The sequence below is a fragment of the Schistocerca nitens genome, chromosome 2 (genome assembly GCF_023898315.1).
Source record: "Schistocerca nitens isolate TAMUIC-IGC-003100 chromosome 2, iqSchNite1.1, whole genome shotgun sequence".
In the NCBI taxonomy this organism is placed as follows: domain Eukaryota; kingdom Metazoa; phylum Arthropoda; class Insecta; order Orthoptera; family Acrididae; genus Schistocerca; species Schistocerca nitens.
Window position 1 is genome coordinate 57,449,033 of NC_064615.1, and position 22,633 is coordinate 57,471,665.

A 22,633-nucleotide genomic window follows, 5' to 3' on the forward strand; every position below is an offset into this window, starting at 1 on the left:
TTTGTACTGTTGCCAATGTTGCCAACATAACCTTTCCACTACTTTGTCTTTGACCCACAAATATTCTTTTTTAAATTAGATTATTGTATGTGTGTAATTCTACTTAAGTATGATTCTGTGTATTTATGTAATGTGTAAGAGTAGAGAAGGAATAGCAATAGAGAATTTTTTTTTTATTTGAGGGGGGTGGGGGGGACCATGATGAGTGGACATAAGTATATAGCAGCGACGGCGGATCAAAAATACCCTCATGAATTATAAAGCAACTACAGACACTATGGCCACACAAATGAATTTAATGTTGCCTTGTCAAGCACTTTCTCATAGCCTGTAAACCTGATACAAAGTGGTATCTGATATTTATTATTTATTCCTATAACTTTTTTGACAACATTTAAATGATCAATTGTGCTCTACACACTCATAATGCCCTTTTTTACAGGCAGTTTTATAAAAATATTAAATTCTACTAAAAAGAGTAATGGGCCGTCAAATCTTCATTGGTCTCTTCCTTGTGGATCTAATAATCCCAGTGGTGTTGCAACTATCTGGTGTTGCTTTCTTACATAGGAACTCTGTAAATAATTGTGCAGGCTTTTTCACCATCTCTTCCCCACATTTTACTATTTCTTCTGTTATACCATCATTAACTCTTCACATGAAACAAATTGTTTTCTTGTGGTGGTACAATGCACTCCTTCTCATTGTCTGTCATCTGATTTCTTGTTTCCTTTAGTACACTGTGTATATCTTTACTATGTAACACTGAATGTAGTTGGAAATACAGGAAGAAAATAGTTAAACAGGTCTCATGTACTTTGGTCGCAACATTTGGTCATTGCGTGTCTTATTGAGAGTATCTTGAAGGTAAGTACTAGCCATCCATTTTCTCTTAGTAATTTGTAAGTTTTTCTAGCTTGTTAGGAAATTAATAGTTTTGTTTCAAGATACAATTAATTTGGTTTGAAAACTTAATGTAGCTAGATTTATTTATGTGTTTGTCATTCAAAGATAATTTTGTATGTTTTCATTTATTCTCTTTAGGTTGTGGATGAATCAAATGTACAAAGCGTTCCTGACCTGACCATTAATGCTCCAATTGTCAAAGCAGAATGGTTTTGGAAGTCTGTACAAAATGAAGCACAAGCAGATGAGAAGGAACATCTGTTTGAAGACGTAAGTAAATTGGTACCTACCATCACCAAACACTGTCTCTTGTAGTGAAATGACGAAGTATTTGCATTTTTATTTCTGAACATTCTTTGTGTGATTATCGTGTAACTTTCATGTGCAGGTGAATAAAAATCATTGAGTTAATTACTAACCCATCTCCAGGGAAAAACCTGTATACTTTGCTATGTGCCTGAAAACGAAGAACGAGTGCCTTGAAATTGACTGATAAAAAAAATTGTGATTGGGAAGCTTTTTGACTAAAATATTTCCTTTTGCAAAAACTTTGAACAGTTTTTCTCAATGATTTTCACTTGTTTGCTTCTTTTGGATCTATTGAAGCTTTCAACGAATGATTGTTTCTGTTGCCAGGCATCATTTTCCACCTGTAATCAGAATGCATCTCTGGTTTAAGGTGTTTCTTGACTTGCGTTTGTTCCCCCACCCTCTGACAGATGAGTATCATCTGAATTTTTTCATAGCCCCTACAATAATACCAGAAATATGTGTACTGAGGACACTAGTTGGTAACTCCTGATCCACTAACTGGATCTATTCAGGTCAGAACAATGTATCCTTTGTTTATTCCAGCCAGCCTCAGTCTTGCTCATTGCCTCCTGCGATAGTACCAGAGATAACCAGAGGAAGTGAACTATTTGGGAACTTCGACTTCCTCACTAATTAATGAAATCTGCTGACCAGTTTTACACAATAATGTTAAGAAATTGTGGTATTGTGAAATGTTTATTAGATTTGTTGGCTTGGGTTGTTATTTTCATTGGTATCAAAGTGCAGTGCAAGCTGCAGTGTTGGTGCAATTTAGTCGTGCAGGTTTATGCATATCCTGCTGTCCCTGAAAAATGATTCGTCCAATAGATCACGAACACTTCCTGTCTCATTTAGGTTCCTGCTGACTCCTCAGCTACAGTGAGTTGATGACGTCACTCCTTTCATTATATCTTTCTCCATATGTTTCACCTTTTCCCTGTACTTTCTTTTTTTTGTGTTCTTCCTAACAGTTCCATACCACACACCTTTAAGTTCTTTCTTATTGTGGATATAAGCTTTCGATGTTTCATATGAGCCGTGCATGTCTCCCATCCCTGCCTGGTCATCTGATGCAGCCCGTGGTTTCCTGCTGTTACTTCAGCTGAATATTGCGATGGTTATGTAAACGGACCATGGCTACTTCTTTCTCAGTTTTTATTGAATGAAAAACTGCTTTATTTCTTATAACTCTAACCTATCAAATATACCTGTATCAACAGTAAATTAAATCATCAGATTTGTTGCTGATTCCACTGCCGTACAAATATTTGAGTAGTGGAACAAAAACTGTAGACTTGGTTCTTTATTTGGGAACTTTGCATTAACCCTTTTAATGCCATGCGATTTTCAAGGTATCAGCTGAAAAGTGCCAGGCGATTTTGTAGTGAATTGCAGAAGTTTGTTAAACTTACCATAAAATCTGAACCGTTTATCATTGGACCTTAGTTTTGTTTTTCTTATATAGCTAGTACCTTCAGCTACAGGAATATTAGCAGAGTACACTATTAGGCCTCATACTTCTAAAGAAAACAATATTTGTATTAGAGTTTTTGAGTGGAAAAAAGTAAAACTTCGGTTTTAAGTCATATTTAGCCACATGTAAAATAATTGAATTTAAAATCTGTATTCATATTATCAGTCTAAATAGTATTCTGAATGATGTTATATTTGTTCGTGTGTTTGTGTCACATATTTTAGAAAATAGTGCACCCTGAAAAAACTGATGCGAAAAATGGGTAAAACATCTATAATTTTGTCACTAGTTCCAACAGAAAATAACATATACCAATTAAGTTTTAGGATCATTTATTGACACACAAATGTTGACCAACAGATTTGGGATGTAATCCCTTCTTACTTGTCTGTCAAGTGTAAAAATTTTGGGAGCAACTGAAATCTATATCGCGAAAACATTCGAGAAAACTATGGATTTGCCATATCTCCGTTTGTTGACCAGTAACTAAAAATTGTTGGTTTCTTTACGAGTCCCATATTTAGTATTACTGCCACAAAAGCCCTCATTTCTGGCCTGTGGTATGATACCACTTTCTCACACGAGAGTTCACTGATGACTTTACATTTGCTTCGAGAAATAGCCAAGCATGTCTGTTTGTTTCCATTGCCATTATCGTAAACACTTGCACTGAAAAAAAAGTTTAAAAAAAATCAATTGGCTTAGAATTTATTGGTACATGTTTGGGGCCTGGTAATTCCGAAAATGTGAAGCGGTGGGGAGCAGGATTGTCCAACTCATCCGTTCCAATTTCAGCAAACGTGTTGCTGGCTGCAGTCAATTTTTCAACATTGTCTTAATCGTTGCTGGGTGCAGATTCGGCTATTGATGACTCGCATGATGTGATATCACCACTAGACCACTCATAGATCAATCCACTGTCCGAAAAACCTGCAAAATCGTTCTCCCTTTCACTACTTTCTGTGGTATACATCACACTCAAACGAGGCTTCTTGCTTGGTGGCGGCATATTACCTTTGAAATGAACAAAACACAACCATGTGTTTGGAACTCTAAAATATCGATTATTGGCATCGACAATCAAAACGAAGTACCTGACGACTATCTTTCGACCTTAGTTTGTCTTCACAACATGAATATACCACGATCTGTGCCTCAGTTTGAAAGAAAAGTGCGCGTAAATGGCAGTACAATTAGATCGTACCTGGCACTTTCCGCACGTACCGCATGATCCGATTGGATCGTATTTGGCACTGCAAGGGTTAATACCTGCCTAAGTTATAGTTGGTCAATGAATGTGAACACCTGCGTGGTATTTGAAATTCGATTTTCAGCACCACACAATTTCATTCATTCCTTCATCATTTTGATTTTGTTTGCTACACTCTAGTTTCTATTCTTCTCCAGTACTTAGAAACAGCTCAGAGTCCAGCAGGCTGGCGTAGCTCGCAGGGTACTCCATCTTCTACAGCTTCTGTTCGTGCAAGGAAGCGGAAACGCTTAAGAGATGTGGCATCACGCCTACTGCAACAAAATGAATCTCCAGCCATTCACAAAAGGAGATCATCAGTCAGTGATGCGGGTCTACTCAGTATGAGTGGATCATTCCTTGACTCATGTTCTGCAACACCTGACAAACAAGATGGTAAGTTCTCCTTTTTTGTTACACACATTTTAATACTTACACATTGTAATGGTACCATGACTTCTAGTGTGCGAAAACAGTCTCTTACTACTGTCTCACGATTTTTGAAAGTCATTATTTTGCTGACCAGGTTTAACATATTTTATGTTATGAGCTTGTAATACCTTTATATTTCAGAAGTTGAAGCTGTGCTTAGTGAGACACCAAGAAAAAATTTAAGCCCTCGTCAACAAGTATTCTTCGAGCTTCTGCAGACAGAGTCAAATTATGTGGGAATCCTTGACACTATCATGACGGTAAGAAGGTTTTGATAGTTATTCGAGTAAGCTGTGTGTGTAAGTAACTCTATCACATAAAATGTAAACAAGATTATCCGACTCCAAATATGAATGTGTATACATAAAAAGCAGTCTTTCTTCTTCTTCTTTTCTAAGCACATTTTGTCCATACAGGAAAAAAGCGCAAAATTTGTGTTGTCACATTCCCAGACTTTCTGGGGAGAGAAAGAGAAAGATGATAGGAATAAAATATGGAAAGGGGGGGGGCTGTAAATGGGATTCTGTTGCCACTCTCAGAAATTAATAGATAGTAATAACTGCATCGTATATGTGAGTAAGTGAGGGAAAGGAATGAAGATATAAAATAAGGAGTGAAACTTCCGCATACTTGTGTCAACTTTCCAGCAGCCAAAAACTATAACATCAAAGCCACAACATCTGCAGTCCTCCATCCCCACCCCTCCTCTTTTTGGACACCATCCAGTACAACTAAGACTTAAGTCAAGAAAGAGCTTTCTGAGAACAACCAAGGTGCTTGCAGAACCACTTAAGGAAGGAAGATTTCAGGAGTAGTGCAACAGGAGCCAGCACAGCAAAGACTGGCTGGTACCAACTGAGAGAATGCCCCCTGGCCACACAGAAAACTGTGCCATTTGAAAGACACTCAGCTGACTTTGAAGTGGTCACATGGTGCAGATTCAGCCTACGCAGATGGGCTACACAGTTAACACAGTGTGAGTGTGGTTTTGAACAGATCACCTATTGCAATGCAGTGTGTGCCCAACTACATGCATTGCCAGAGATCAGGTAAGGCTTCAGCCTACACACTCTGTGGCCAAATATTGGTCCAGAAAAATTTAATAAGTATGTAATAGTGACTTCTATTTTTAATTATTGTTACACATACTCTTAAATTATTGTATGGAAAATCCAGGATAGGATGTAACAATATTATGAAAAGGTAAGTTGCTACTCACCTTATAGCCGAGATGCTGAGTCACAGATAGGCACAACAGAAAGACTATCACAAATAAAGCTTTCAGCCAGTAACGCCTTCATCAAAAATAGATGACCGGTGCAAACACACACACACACACACACACACACACAGGGGCTCGCTGGGTATGGGCTTGGAGACCCGGGGGTTCCTGAGCTGGGGACTGGTTAGCGCGGCCAGTCCCCCTGCACCATAAGCTCTGGGCATACTACAGCGACCACCATGCGACGCGGTGGTGGAACGTTGTGTGTCTCAGGGAACGGGGATCTTGGCTTGACCGCCCAGATCACGAGGACGGAACAAACCTCTATAAAAAAATCTCAATCTCAAGGTGTGTTGCACACTGATAAGATGCATGGCTTTTGGGGTGGAACTGTCATTAACTGTGACCTCTGGGGGAACCTGCTTCACCTCAGTTGTATAAGGTTTACTCAGGCACACGGGGCTCTGTCTGAGTGGACCCTTATTTCCCTAGCTGCTTGTGAGACTGAAATGTTCCTTTCCTCCTCCCAGTGGAGTGAGTGGGCTACTGGAAGGTACTAACACCCCAACTAATGAGGAGGCTCAGGTAGCCAGCCCTCCAGATGCAAGAGTAAGACAGCACGCAGCAGTAAAGAGTATCAGAGCACGGGATGGTAATTAGAATGTGTTTTTAGTAATCAAAAGGAAAGAAGGTAGTTTCGAGATGGTCTCGCCTTTCTACATCCAGAAGGGCTTAGAAGGAATTTGTTGGGACTTTAAAATCTGTAAAGTGGTTGCGAAATGGGATGCTGTTGGTTGAAACATCCAGTTCCCAACAAGCTGTTAACCTACAGAGTGCTAAGTGCCTGGGCAAATATGCCATCGATACAGAGCTCCACAGCACTTTGAACTTCAGCAAAGGTGTTTTGCCGTGTCAGGATCTAGTAGATATTCCTGTTGAAGAGTGAGTGGGCTCTGGAGGGAATTGTGGATGTCCAGAATGTTATGAAAAGGGTGGATGGAAATCTGGTGAAATCTGACTCCTTCACTCTTACCTTCAACACCCTCGAACTCCCAGAGCATGTCAAGGCGGGCTTTCTTCACCTAAACGTACAGCCTAGCCTTATGTCCCAAACCCAATGCGCTGTTCGAAATGCCAGCGTTTTGGGCATACAACCCTTGGGTGTAAAGGAGAAGCGATGTGTGGAAACTGTGGTAAGGCTGCTCATGAAGGAGTTGGGTGCTCGTCTCCAGTTAAACGTATCAACTGTTCTGGACAACACCCAGTGTGGAGTAGGGACTGCAGAATCTTTTTAGAGGAACACAAAGTACAGGAAATAAAAACTAAGCGTATCCCCTATGGTGAGGCCAAAAAGATTTAAAAGTCCATGCAGCCACCCAAGTTTGCTACGTCATTTGTGTCCATTCTTCAGAAGCCTACTCTGAAATCTGATATCTCTATGCAAACGGAGGTGGTGAGTGTTGGCACAAACACCTGCACTTGCCAGCAGCAAGTGTTCCAACGCCTGTAGCATCCCCCCCCTCCCCCCCATAACAGCAGACAAAGCTACAGTGGCCAACTTGAGCGAGCCCCAGCCACCGCCTGAGCCTGTTCAGAAGCCCAGCATGGCCATTACCACTCCTCCTCCGGCTCAATCAAAGCCCACAAAGCCGTGAAAAGCTACTGTAAAGCAGCAACAGCAGGTAAAGTCAAGTGGTAAACCATCCAAACTTGTCAATCTGATTCTACATGTTGCTTCTTCTGACTCTTCCCCAGAGCTGATGGAATGTGAGCAATCATCTTGACCCATGACTGCCCCTCCACCTGCTCCAGTCTCCCCACCCTGGTGGAGAGACAGGTTGAAAGTGCCACCCCCATGATAGGTGGTTCCCATACTTCAGTGGAATTTGCAGGGGTTCAGGACGCATGTGGAGGAACTTCGTCTACTCTCTCAGGGTAGACTACTGTGCCTCCAGTAGACCCTTTTCCGTCAAGTCATACACCCTTGAGCTTCGGGGCTATGTCCTCCACAAAGATGATGCCCTGAGTGGAGAGAGAGCTAGAGGAGGAGACGGTATTTTCGCCAATACCGACTACCACTCCTTGCCTCTCTCCCTTACGATGAATTTACAAGCATTTGCAATATCAGTGCACTTGCATCCTCCGTTGACAATATGTTGCCTTTACGTGCCGCCACATAATGCACTTGACGAAGAGGCTCTCAACGACATTCTTACACAGCTCCCCCACCCCTTCATCCTCTGTTGTGATTTTAAAGCATACAGTGTACTCTGGGGCTCTGCAACTACCTGTCCCTGGGGGAGAGCAGTTGAGAGGCTTCTCATGTCTTCGTGTGCATATCTGCTAAATACGGGACAGAGCGCACACTTTTGCACTGCGACTGGGTCATTCTCTGCCATCGATCTCTCACGTTGCTCTCCAGCCCTTTCTCACATGGCTCAATGGGAAGTGGTCACCGACTTGCATGGCAGTGATCACTTCCCCATCTGGATCCACTTGCCAGATGGGATGGGACCCAGTAAGAAGCCGCTGCGATGGGTGCTCCGTAGCGCAGTTAGGACACTTTACTGGCAGGTAGCCCAGTTTGAACACTGTGCCAATGTTGAGGACTGGGCGGATCGTATTACCAAAATAACCCACCACGCTGCTGCGGCACCCATTCCACAGTCGACGGGACAGCAGAAGAGGCACCTTGTCCCTTGGTGGTTTGACGAATGCCGCTCTGCAATCAGGACTAGGCGTGCGGCTTTGCGTAGGTTCAAGTGTCGGCCAACTGCGGGGAATCTTGCAGCCTTTCAGGTAGTGAGGGCGAAGTGTCGTCATATTATTCGAGAAAGCAAGAAGAGGTCGTGGCAACAGTTCCTGAACACCATTACTCATTCCATGAAGAGTTCTGTAGTATGAGAGAGGCGGGAGGTGCCCCATGGCTGCTGTAATGGGGAACAGCACTATCCAAACCGATCTGCGAAACATTGCCCAGACAATGGTGGCCTATTTTGCCATGGTTACTGCAACTGCCAGTCAGGATCCAGCTTTCTAGTACCATTGAGTGGTTGCTGAGAGGATTTCCGGTCCACCTCTGATGAAGATTGCAATTGCCCATTCTCCATGTGGTAGCTGGATTCTGCATTGTCTGTGGCTCGTGACACATCTCCTGGTCACAGCGGAATCCATTGTAGTATGCTGCAGCACCTTATTACCGGAAACATAAGTACACTTCTTGCACTTTTTAATGCCATTTGGGCATCGGGTCACTATCCGGACTCATGGCTTGAGGCCTTTTTGATTCCTCTTTTTAAAACCTGGGAAGGACCGTACGCGCCTGAGTAGTTATTGTAGTGTTGCCCTCACTAGCTGCCTGGGAAAGACCTTGGAGTTGGTCAGCCGCCACATGGTCTGGATGTGCATCTCCTTAGTCGCTTTCAGTGTGCATTCAGGAGGTATCGCTCCACCTTTGATAACCTGGCCCTCTCAGAGGCAGCTATACAACACACCTTCCTGCACCGGCATCACCTTTTAGGTATTTTTTTTTTTACATAAAGAAGGCCTACGATACTACTTCGAGGCATAGTATCCTCGAGCAGCTTCAAGGCTGGGGTTTTTGTGGCTGTCTTCCCATTTTTATTCGGTCCTTTGTGTCGCCATGTTATTTTCGATACCGAATCGGTGACATTCTGTCAGCGCTTTGAGCAGGAGAACGGTATCCCTCAAGGTAGCGTTTTAAGTGCGACTGTCTTTGCCATAGCTATTAATAGTATTACGTCAGCAGTGCAAAGTCCTGTCCAGTGTTCTTTATTTGTAGATGATTTCTCTGTGTTTCTCTTCTCTTCCAGTCTTGCCACGACAACACGTCAGTTGCAACTCGCTCTTCGACATTTGGATGAATGGGCGCAGAAGAGTGGTTTTATGTTCTCAACCGAGAAGTCTGTGTGTGTTCTTTTTAACTATTCTCGTTCCATTTTAACCTTTCCTGAGTTGAGGATGAGGGATGCTGTTCTTAATTTTACAGACACAGTGAGGTTTCTAGGCCTTATATTTGGCAGCAAACTTACATGGTTGCCACATGTTAATGACCTGAAGAAACGGTCACTTAAGGCTCTCAGTATTTTAAAATACCTTAGTCACACTACATGGGGAGCAAACAGGACTTCTCTGCTCTGGTTTTATAGGGCATTTGTGCGATCTCGGCTCGATTATGGGTGCCCAGTATATGGGTCTCCGAGACCTTATTATTTGAAAATGTTGGACATGGTGCATCATGAAGGCATTTGATTGGCCACTGGGGCATTTAGAACAAGCCCGATACCAAGCCTCTGTGCAGAGGCTGGTGAACCGCCACTTCACATCAGGCGACAGTTTCTTATGGTGCACCAGATACATAAAACGCTGTCCACACCATACACAACTGCAAACCATACCGTTGCTCGGCTTCCACTGGCATGGCTTTTTCATTCCCAGCAATGTGCAACGAGGCACTATGGGATTTGCGCACAGGCTTGCCTTTTAGAGATGGAAGCGGCTGGTCTCAATGTTTTACGTCGAGGTTGGAGCAGATTTCCACCCTGGCTCCTCCAGAGACCCAGAATTATTTTAGATTTGACTAATTTTAAGAAGGATAGTACACCAGATTTTACATACCAATCTCTGTTTTTTAACATTTTAGATATGCATCTCGGTTTCACAGTCATTTACACTAATCGCTCGAAACACGGGAATTCCCTCGGCTGCTCTGTAGTGTTCTCAGACCGTGTCACCAGGATTCGCCTTCCTGCTGAGTATACTATTTTTGCAGCAGAGCTCCACGTGATCCTGAAGGCATTGGAGCAGATGCGTCGTCTTCCTGGCAAACGTTTCCTTATCTGCTCCAATTCCCTTAGTGCCATGCAATTGTTGCAGAACCTGTGCCCAGTTGAGGAGTTCGTCCAGCTCATATCTGACCAGCTGTACTTGCTCCACCAGCGGGGTAAGCAGGTGTCATTCTGCTGGGTGCCTGGACATGTCGGTATATGGGGCAATGAACAGGCTGATCAGGCGGCCAAGGACGCCTGCATGGGACAGGACGTGACACAGTGTCCTATTCCTTTGCAGTCTTTCGTTTCTGTCCTACACAGGAAGTGCATGCAGTTGTGGGAGGAGGAATGGCTGGCAGTGACTGCCAATAAGCTACGGTTGGTGAAGTCCACAACCCGGCCATGGTGTTCCTCCTGCCTGTTGCTCAGGCGGGGTGAAGTCACACTCACTCGTCTTAGGATTGGGAACTGTCCTCTCACACACAGCTTTGTATTACGGTGGCAGGATCCTCCGTTATGTGATGCCTGTTGTGAGCATATCTCTATCCGCCATGTATTAACAGAGTGTGTTTTATACTGTGATGCAAGGGCAGTGGCAAAAATTGGTGGGGATCTGCCCTCTATTTTAGTTCATCATGAGACGAGTGTACTTAGAGTTTTAAAGTTTTGCAATGTGTCCGGCCTCTGGCCTAAACTTCTAGGCTGGAGGTTTTAATGTGTTGCGGAGTGGCTGGTGCCACCTTCTTCTTCTTCTTCTTCTTCTTCTTCTTCTCTCTCTTCTCACCCCCCACCCTCTCCCCACCCCTCCCCCTTGCGGTCCGCCAGCCACATCCATCTCCTCTAATGTTTTAGCTCCTACTAACACTTTCTTCCTGTGTCGTTCATGTTTTCCTGCTGATGCCATACTTCGTTGTGGGTCCATATGGTTTTCAACTCTTTGTTACATGTGTTTTACTTGCTATTTTATCTTTTTATACGGGGTATTTTACTGACACTCATCTCAATCTGTTTTTTCGTGGGTGCTAAAGACATCGCCATTGGGTGCCGTTATCACCACTTATCACCATCTACATCCATCCTTCCTACATTCTCAGGCAACTGAAGCCACACTGCAAGCAGCAGCACCTGTGTAGGATGGCAGAGCTGACTGTATGGGTTGAGGAGGAGGCAGGGCTGGGGACAGGGAGGTATAGTAGGGTAGGGGTGGTGGACAGTAGGGGGCAGCTATATGCAGTTGCCAGGGCAGGGGAGATTTGACCAGTTGATAACGGTAAAGGAGAGAAGTAAAAAGACTTTGTGCAGTGGTGGAATGAGTGATTTGTAGTGCTGGAATGGGAGCAGCTAAGGGGGCTGGACAGGTGAGGACCATGACTAACAAAGGTTGAGGCAGGGAGGGTTACGGGAACGTAGGACATACTGCAGGGAAAGCTCCCACCTGTGCAATTCAGGAAAGCTGATGCTGGTGGGAAGGATACATATGGCACAGGCTGTGAAGCAGTCATTAAAACGAAGGATGCCATGTTTGGCAGTGTGCTCAGCAACATCGTGGTCCACTTGTTTCTTGGTCACAGTTTGTCAATGGCCATTCATGCAGACAGACAGCTTGTTGGTTGTCATGCCTACATAGAATGCAGCACAATGGTTGCAGCTAGCTTGTAGATCACATGATTGGTTTCACAGGTAGACCTACCTTTGATGGGATAGATGATGTTTGTGACTGGACTGGAGTAGTTGGTGATGGAGGACAGGTCTTGCATCTAGGTCTATTAACAGGAATATGAGCCATGGGGTAAAGGGTTGGGAGCAGGGTTGTGTAGGGACGGACAAGTATATTGTGTAGGTTCGGTGGATGGTGGAATACCAATGTGGGAGGGGTCGGAAGGATAGTGGGCAGGACATTTCTCATTTCAGGACACATGGTGGTACTGAGTTACGAGGGGACTGCACCTCTTTGGCCAGACAGTGGGCTTTGAAAGGTGATTTGTTTTTGTACAAGGTTGGGAGGATAATTACAGTCTGTGAAGGCTTCATTGAGACTATCGGTATATTTCAGGAGGGACCGCTCATCACTGCAAATGCGTCAACCCCGGTGGCTGGGCCGTATTGAAGGAATTTCTTGGTATGGAACATGTGGCAGCAGTAGAAGTGGAGGTATTGTTGGTGGTCAGTAGGTTTGATATGGATGGAGGTTCTGATCCCAGCCATATAATCCTATCTGCAGACAAAGGCTCCACCACTGTTTTGCACCGCAATGATTACTTGGCAGAAGAACTCTGCTATCTGTCAGATACATCGACCTACAAACCTTGCCACAGTGACCCCATTCCCGGAATCCAGCAGGACCTCGAGACACTCCTCAAATCTTTAGGCCCATCCCAGAACCTCTACCTCGAGGCCATCTCTCTACTCGCCCCTACCACTCCCTGCACTCCTAGCTTCTACATGCTTCCTAAAGTCCATAAACCCAACCACTCACGACACTCCAGTGTGCCCACTTACTTTGCCCCCACTGAGAGAATGTCTGCCCTCGTAGACCAACACCTTCAGCCTATTACCCAGAACCTACCCTCCTATATGAAAGATACCAACCATTTCCTCCACTGACTCTCCACAGTTCCTGCCCCTTTACCATATGGTACCCTGCTCGTCACTATTGATGCAGCCTCCATGTACACTAACATCCCTAATGCCCATGGCCTTACCGCTATTGAACGTTACCTTTTCCAATACCTGACAGATTCCAAACCAACAACCTACTTTCTAGTTGCTATGACCAACTATATCCTCACCCACAATTACTTTTCCTTTGAAGGCATTACCTACAAACAAATCGGGTACGGCTATGGGTACCCGCATGGCACCATCCTATGCCAACATGTTAATGGGCTATCTAGAGAAATCCTTCCTAAACACCCAGAATCCTAAACCCCTCATCTGTTTTAGCTTCATTGATGATGTCTTTGTGATCTGGATTGAGGGTGAGGACACCCTACCCACATTTCTCCAGAACCTCAACTACTACTCCCTCATTTCCGTCACCTGGTCCTACTCAACACAACAAGCCACCTTCCTAAACGTTGACCTCCACCTCAAAAATGGCTACATCAGTACCTACTAACCACCAGCAGTACCTCCACTGCGACAGCTGACACCCTTTTCTTGCCAAGAAGTCCCTTCCATACACCCTAGCCACCCAGGGTCATCGCATCGGCAGTGATAAGCAGTCCCCCTCAAAAATATGCCAAGGGTTTCACTGAAGCCTTAACAGAATGTAATTATCCTCCCAACCTTGTACAAAAACAAATCTCGTGCCGTAAAATGAGAAATGTTCTGCCCACTATCCTTCTGACCCCTCCCACAGTGGTATTCCACCGTCCTCCGAATCTACACAATATACTCATCCATCCCTACACAATCCCTGCTCCCACCCTTTAACCCATGGTTCATACCCCTGTAATATACGTAGATGCAAGACCTGTCCCATACATCCTTCCCGCCACCAACTACTCCAGTCCAGTCACAAACATCACCTATCCCTTCAAAGGCAGGGCTACCTATGAAAGCAGTTATGATCTAAAAGCTAAGCCTGAATAACTCTGCTGCATTCTATGCGAGCGTGACAGCCAGTAAGCTGTCTGTCAGCATGAATAGCCACCAACAAACTGTGACCAAGAAACAAATGGACCACCTTGTTGCTGAGCACGCTGCCAAAAATGACATACTTCATTTTAATAACTGCTTCACAGCCTGTGCCATATGGATCCTTTCCAGCAGCACCAGCTTTTCTGAATTGTGCAGGTGGTTCTTCAATTCCAGGTCTCACTTTGTTTGTGTAATCTTTCTTTACTGATTGATCTGTAGTGTGTGATAAATGTACATATTTACAATTGTAAGTCTACAAATGGTTGTGGTGTCATAATCTTAACTATATAAAAACACCCAAAGCGGGCTCACTTGCCCAGTAGCTTCTAAGTGTAGGTAAAATATGGTATCCCATTACCAGGTTCATTTATGCTGAAAGCATTTCCAGTTTGTTCTGCATATCGAATACTTTCAGGAATTGGTAGATAATGCGCCAAGGCTTTTATTTTAGGCCCATCTTCGAACAAAAAATGTCAAATGACTTTGGCATCTCACCATTTTCACTGATGCTAAACAAAAGCACATGACCAAGTACATTATTAACATAACCAGTGAACTGTCTTGGTTGGTAAGGTCCAGCCCATTTAAATTCTGATAAATCTGGAAGGCATTAGAGTACCTCATCATTTGACTCTGATGTGACTTTTTCTGTCTGTCTGTCAGCACAACACTTTAATCAGTAACAATGAATTCTATTTTTCTGGAGTACATGACCTAAAAGATGATTTGAAATTAAACTAGTGCAAGGTTCTCTATCTCCCTTTTATGTGTGCATGTGGTGTTATACCTAGTGATTGCCAGTATTATTAACAAGAATGAGTGATGAGACTTCACTAGTACCTGCCCCTTCTAGCACCTCACCATGAACTTTTGTGTAACTTCTGCAACCTTATTACACATTCGTTTCTTTTATAAACTGTGAGTTGGCTGCCCTGAGAGAAGCTGGTGGGACTTGTCTGAGCAGCCAATGTACTACAAGCTGATAGTAAACTTCTGTTCCCAGTGCTTGATTAGTGTGTATAATATTACATATCATAAGAAGATATTCAGATGCAAGTACATAAGCTGCAATTGTGGTATGTTGGAACAGCATTGCCCCAAGGAATGTAAATGAGCCTTTTCACTGGTTAATTGAAGTTGCTTTCCAAAGAAATGGTCCAAAGTTAAAGAGAAACTTACCTAAATATTGTTCCAAACCTTTAAGATAAAGCAGAGACAATAAAATGCGCAGTGTAAGTGAATACATATGTATGCACACTTGAAGCAGTAATCACCAACAATTTGTGATAATTGTAGTAAGTATTGCCGCCAGGTACTACGAAATTAAAGAAAACAGATCCCCTTGCATTAGATAGAGGTCCTGCAGGTTAATCTACTTCAATTTTTGTCCAATTATTAAGGAGATTATCTGCCTCCATAGCTCAGCAGTCAGCAGGGCTCACAGCCATGTGGCGGGGGAAGGGGGTGTTCGATTCCCAGCTGGGTTGCAGATTTTATCTGCTCAGGGACTGCGTGTTGTGCTGTTCTCTTCGTCATTAACATGCATGTCACCTAAGTAGCGTCAAATAAAGACTTACACTAGCGGGCAGAACACCACAGATGGGGTCGCCTTGCCTGTAATACAACATGATCGTTTCATTAAGGTGGTTTATAAACGGGTCAAATATGTCTAAAGTACAGCAAAAGGATTAATTATTAGACACATGTACCCGTATAGCTAATTGATGTATGAATGATTCTGATGTGAGAAATAAATAATCACTAGAGTGTCGTCTCTCTAATAGTACTATTTACTTTGCCCTGAGCTACTTTATCTGCTGCAAGAAGAGAAACATATTGCCAGTGAAACAATTCTTCCTGGAATTAAAATATTCCTTTTGTCACAGATTTGCAGTGTGGGGGAAGCTCCTGTCAATGAAGATAAAAGGCTATGCGCTGCCACAATATCATTTTCAGTTATCTGACTGACTTTTATCACTATTCAAATTATGACTGCAGTAACATTACAGCTAGTGAATTTCAGAAACTACCACTGATAACAGACCATAATTACACCATGCAACTAATTTTATTCAAAATAAAACAGTCTTTTTAAATGACTTTCTGTATTTTCTTCGAGGCAGACTATAAAATTCACAACCCGTTCCTTCTTCCACGATATATGATATGATATGAAAGACCTGAAGACTAAACCCCCCTCCCCGCCAAATGTTGTCCGCCAAAGACATATTATTCTTTTTACCACAGTACAGCTTATTCCTTTCAACATCTTATTATTTATGTTCCTGGTTAACATTGTAAGCCACATTCTACTGTATTTTGGCCAAGGGCTGCATCCATTCTCAGAGCTTACCATCGCAGTTGCATTCTTCCCCCAACAAAAGTCAAGTTGAGAATGTCTCATTGTCGAGGCAGTAGGAATCGTGCAGTTTCTAGAAGTAAGGAACAGTGGAGTTTAACGTCCCTTTGTCATAAAAGGAAACAGAGAATGCCTGCATATTGATGTAAGGTCTTGTAGGTGGGGAGTAAAAACCATAACTTGTTGCTTTTTTAAAGAAATTCCTGCTATTTGACTGTTAACTGTTTTATTTATTGTACACAGTGATGATTTTGGCTTTGTAGCCATTCTCAAGTGCAAGTTGAAATTTTAAAAATATGTCTGACGTGTCATTGTCATAAATACACATTTCTGGTTTCCCAGATCAGTTGTCATATTACAGGATACGAGTACGTAACCAAGATACAAAATATAGCTGACATTGTGCACCATGCAATATCAGTAAGAGAGTGTGGTGTATTTAACAGTTTTTAACAGCTAATATAGTCCTGTGACCTGCATTCATCACTTCTTTTCATCATCTGACATATGCCGATAACAGTTGATGAACAGAAATAATAAATGCAGGTCACAGGAATATATAAACTGTTAAATATGCCACACTGTATGTTAATGATATCACACGGTGCAGTATGTCAGCTCTGTTTTGTATCTTGTATATGTACTCATATCTTCAAATTAATGATATGAATATAATAGAGGGAAACATCCCACGTGGGAAAAATATATCTAAAAACAAAGATGATGAGTCTTTCCAAACAAAAGTGCTGGTAGGTCGATAGACGCACAAACAAACACAAACATACACACAAAATTCAAGCTTTCGCAACAAACGGTTGCTTCATCAGGAAAGAGGGAAAGACGAAAGGATGTGGGTTTTAAGGGAGAGGGTAAGGAGTCATTCCAATCCCGGGAGCGGAAAGACTTACCTTAGGGGGAATAAAGGACAGGTATACACTCGCGCGCGCGCACACACACACACACACACACACATATCCATCCGCATATACACATACACACATACATATGTCTGCTTGTGTCTGTGTATATGCGGATGGATGTGTGTGTGTGTGTGTGTGTGTGTGTGTGTGTGCGCGCGCGTGCGAGTGTATACCTGTCCTTTTTTCCCCCTAAGGTAAGTCTTTCCGCTCCCGGGATTGGAATGACTCCTTACCCTCTCCCTTAAAACCCACATCCTTTCGTCTTTCCCTCTCCTTCCCCTCTTTCCTGACGAAGCAACCATTTGTTGTGAAAGCTTGAATTTTGTGTGTATGTTTGTGTTTGTTTGTGTGTCTATCGACCTGCCAGCGCTTTTGTTTGGTAAGTCTCATCATATTTGTTTTTAGATATACTCATATCTTTAACATGACAACTGGTCTGTAAGACCAGAAATAATGTATTTTCAATGGTTATTTGTTACGGACATGTCAAACATATTTTAAGTTTCAACATGCCCTTAAAAATGGCTACAAAGCCAAAATCATGATTGTGTACAATAAATGAATAATTAACAATCAAATTGTGGAAATTTCTTTCAAAAAATTCTGTATGACTGTGGTCCCTCACAAAGGAAATGTCATTAATAGCTTGTTAGCATGGAATAGAGGAAACATAAAATGAGTGGGCAATACTGGTCTCTGTCACCATTTTACCCGAATTTCATACGCATAATATAACTGATTGCTTGTCATGATGATAATTCGTATTAAATTAACACAGCACTCTTTATTTGTTGTCGCTATGGGAGAACTATCATGCTGATGCAGTGGATGCATAATTGCAAGTGGTTGGTACACTATAGGAAAGATACTGACGTTTGAGGTGTTTATGAAAACACGTCTGTTTCATTATTCATCCAAGTTAATACAGTAGTATGAATGAAAACCAGAGAAGACTGTCACAGGACATCATACCACCTCTGTTTAACTACTCTCACTCCACAGAATGTGTGGATAAGTACTGTTCGTCAAGTTTCTGTCAGGTTCTCACACACACACACACACACACACACACACACACACACACACACACAGAGTCACTCCACTACCCATTGTATGCATCAATAAAGAACACTCCATGCAACCTCCCACTGCCATGCAGAGCAAGCACTACATTTATTGCACCACTGCAAACAAATGTTACATGTTTTTATTCTTTAGCGGCAGCACAATAATGTAAGGAACTGTTCAGTTGTCTCTGGGAGGCAGTGTGTCCTTTTTTTTCTGTACTGATTTTGCAGTGAAAATCCCCAGAGTAGTTGTCACTAATGTCTTTGTTGTTCAGTGGTCCCTCTCTTTTAGTCCTAAAAGAATAGTGTTAGATTATTGGTCACTTTAAGTTTTGAACTTGCAGAACTGTTATTGAATTGGGCTTGCACAATTCAGCCGGCCGCGGTGGTCTCGCGGTTCTAGGCACGCAGTCCGGAACCGTGCGACTGCTACGGTCGCAGGTTCGAATCCTGCCTGGGGCATGGATGTGTGTGATGTCCTTAGGTTAGTTAGGTTTAAGTAGTTCTAAGTTCTAGGGGACTGATGACCACAGCAGTTGAGTCCCATAGTGCTCAGAGCCATTTGAACCATTTTGCACGATTCATGCAAACTCACTCTACATGTAGACCCTTACGGTTATGCCCTATTCAGAATCAATTTCTCATTTGTTACTTAACTGAAATCCTTTGTTAATATTCATACACCAAGTAACTTGTCCCCAAATGTTTTTCCACTGCATATGTTCTTGTGCAAAGTTGATAGACGAAAAACCTGAGCGTAGCAAACTTTGGAAAGTTAAATGAAAACATGGTCTGCTGTATCAAAAGAAAATTTCGCTTGAGGAAACTATAAAGTTACTGAATAACCAGACTGGCTTGCCTGTTCTTACCTTCAGGAGCTGAAATTCCAGTACTAGTCGTAGACGCATTTGTTTTCACTTCATACTCACTCTGAAATTTTTCCAAGGAGGGTAAAGATACTAAAATTTCCACTTTTGATACAAATAAATTGATCAGTTTCAAGAGGCATCATACTATAAGAACTAAATTTTATCGGTGATGCCAAAAACCTTATTATATCCCAGATAATAGATAATTGATGGTTGTCCCCTGAGTATATAATAAAAACTTTGTACTCCAGATTCTAGGGGGGCAGGAGCAGGTGCTCTCTCTTGTACCCCTTTGCAGACATCTGTTTTCATTACTGACTTGTCCCTCTTTCCTCCTTGAGGGAGGAACTAATAATTCTGAAAGCTAGGATAGTTTTTTCTATTATGTGTGCTCCTACAAGCATTACTGCAATTTCGGCTCCTTAAAGTAAGGACTAGCAGCCATTCTCTCTCTTTCAAAATCAGTCTTCTGTTCTACAAATATTTATTTTGCCACCCAATATGCATTTTGAAATGCAACTTCATCCTTGGTGCTTCAGGTGAAGTACCTTCGCTGAGATCTTGACACTGTAGAAACATGTATCTGTAGGAGGGACAGGAATTTTTTTAAATCTTATCACGGACGTATTGATATTGCTACGTCTTTGCATATGACATGGTGAGGTTTACTCTTCATATTTAACTCTTGTATGTACACTGCTTACAGAAATATCGCTGCCAGTTAATTCAGTGAATTTTGTGTTAGGTAAGACTATCCCAGGTAAACAAATTTACAGGTACCCAGTTATTCTATTTGACAAAAGTAGTAATGTCTTCAGTTGTATTACAAATTAATACACAAATATTGAAATTACCCTTCCCATTCCAGTGGTGAGCGGTGCTCCACACTGCACCTTGTTTTCAACTCCAACGTCAAGCCTAATTGGACATAATGTTTTGTAGCTCTCATATGCTACGTTCTCAAATATGACTGTATAGGCATCAGTCCTGCATAGTACTGTCATCTGTTGATGCCTGTGTTAACTTGGTGTTGAAAACTGTAGCAGTTGTATGGAGAAAAAGGTTGTAATTAATACATTCAATTTAGTAGGCACAAAAGATCATCATGCACAGTCGTTACTAGGGAAGAGATTGTAGTTTTTTTAGAGGAATGTGTAGGTGAAAATAAGTGAGACAATGATTTTGTTGATGACAGTGATTCATTTGTAAACAATTTAAGAGAAATGGTGATGGAAATAGTCCATCCTAAAGAGTTTAAAAACATATCACACAACAAAAAGTTTTGTGTGGTAATGCATATGTAAATATATTTGAATGAAAGTGTACTTTTTGTTTTAATCTATACCTTAATTGTTGGTTATGGCCTCACTGTTCCCAGATACACACACTCACAGCTCTCTACTATGTGCTCACCGCCTGGGTGGCAATGGTGTGTATAAGAGCCCACAGAGATGCCATGTGTCTGTGTTGTAGAATACATTGGGTTAATTTTTGGAAAACATCTGTATTACTGATGGAATAACAATGAGCTACGAACTCCAAACGGGAGTGAAGTGTTTTCGGTTACTTGTGTGGTTATTAGTTTCATTCTTAAATTTCTTGCGTGTTTGTGAGCTTCCTAGGCAAAGTGTTCTGATATCTACATCTACATCTGGACTCTAAAAACCACTATAAAGTGGATGTCAGAAGTTGAGACCTCACTGTAACAAATATTTGAGTTTCTTCCCGTTCCATTCACCTATGGACAACAGTAAGTTTGCATGCATGCAGTAATTAATCTAACCGTTTCCTCACAACCCGTACATGGGCGATAAGTAGGGATTTGTGTATTTTTAGAATAATCATTTAATGCCAGTTCTTGAAACACTGTAAGTAGGCTTTCTCCGGATACTTTGTCTATCTTCAAGAGCCTTCCAGTTTAGTTTCTTCAGGATCTCTCTGACACTCTCCCATGGGTCAAACAAACCTGTGACCATTCATGCTGCCTCCTCTCCTCTCCTGTGTACATATTCCATATCTCCTGTTAGTCCTATGCGGTATGGGTCCCACACAGTTTAGCAATATTCTACAATGGGTCGCATAAGTGATTTGTAATCAATCTCCTTAGTAGACTGATTACTTTCCCAAGTATTCTACCAATAAACTGAAGCATACCATTTGCTTTACCTGCAACTGAGCCTATGTGGTTTCGTATCCCTACAAAGTGCATCATCCAGACATTTGTATGAAGTGGGTGATTCCAACAGTGACTCATTGATTTTATGGTCATAGATTACTGAGCTTTTTTTCAGTTTGCAGAATTTTACGTTTCTAAATGTTAAAAGCAAGATTCCAGTCTTTACACTACAACCCACCCCCCTCCCCCCCCCCCCCCCCCCCAATCCCTCTGTTTACCTATAAACAGGTTTAAGGTGCTATCTGTGGCTGATAAAAATTCTGAATCAGATGCAGCCGCTTGTCTCATTTTAGAGGAAGCCTCTCAGCCTGCAAGATCTGAGCAATTATAGAGGGTGAGATTATTAGTAATTGGGAGCTCCAAAATTATGCACATAATGGGCCCCATTAAGGACATGGTTACCGAGGAGAGGTCCCCCAAAATGATGCCCATCAGCAACATCCTTAAATTGCATGGACAAAGTGTGCATACTGGGGTGAGTCATCCAAGATGTGAAACAGATCCTTCTAGATGCCACAAAGAGCACAGTGTGCAGCCAGCTGCAAGTGATGGCTCATGTGTGTACTAGTTATGTGTGCCACTTTGATTCAGAAGAGATTCTCTCTGGTTTCAGTCAGCCACACTATGTCATCAAAAGTATCTGGAAACCCCCAAAAAATATGTTTTTTCATATAAGGTGCAGTGTGCCACCCACCACCTACTGCCAGGTACTCCATATCAGTGACCTCAGTAGTCATTAAACATCGGGAGAGAGCAGAATGGGGCGCTCCGCAGAACTCACGGACTTCGAACGTGGTCAGGTGATTGGGTGTTGCTTGCTTCATACATCTGTACGTGAGATTTCCAGGTTCCTAAACATCCCTAGGTCCACTGTTTCCAATGTGATAGTGAAGTGGAAACGCTGAAGGGACATGTACAGCACAAAAACTTACAGGCCGACGTTATCTGTTGACTGGCAGAGACTGCCGACAGTTGAAGACCATCACACAGGAATTCCAAACTGCATCAGGATCCACTGCAAGTACTATGACAGTTAGGCGGGAGGTGAGAAAACTTGGATTTCATGCTCGAGCGGCTGCTCATAAACCACACATCACACCAGTGAATGCTGAACAACACCTCACTTGGTGTAAGGAGCGTAAAATAGGGCGATTGAACAGTGAAAGAACGTTGTGTTATCACAGCACAGGCCTACATTGATGTTTTAAGCACCTT

The 22,633-nt window shown here is 42.5% G+C and overlaps 1 protein-coding gene across 6 annotated transcripts in view; it reads left to right on the forward strand.

Annotated features, from left to right (window-relative positions):
* Window positions 1–22,633, forward strand: part of LOC126235716 (protein ECT2) — a 236,580-nt gene that overhangs the window by 128,706 nt on the left and 85,241 nt on the right. For all 6 annotated transcript variants that reach the window (XM_049944486.1, XM_049944485.1, XM_049944482.1 and 3 more), the window contains 3 exons: window positions 1,045–1,176; window positions 4,100–4,337; window positions 4,515–4,633. In XM_049944486.1, the coding sequence (XP_049800443.1) occupies window positions 1,045–1,176; window positions 4,100–4,337; window positions 4,515–4,633 (489 nt within the window). The remainder of the gene's footprint in view (window positions 1–1,044; window positions 1,177–4,099; window positions 4,338–4,514; window positions 4,634–22,633) is intronic.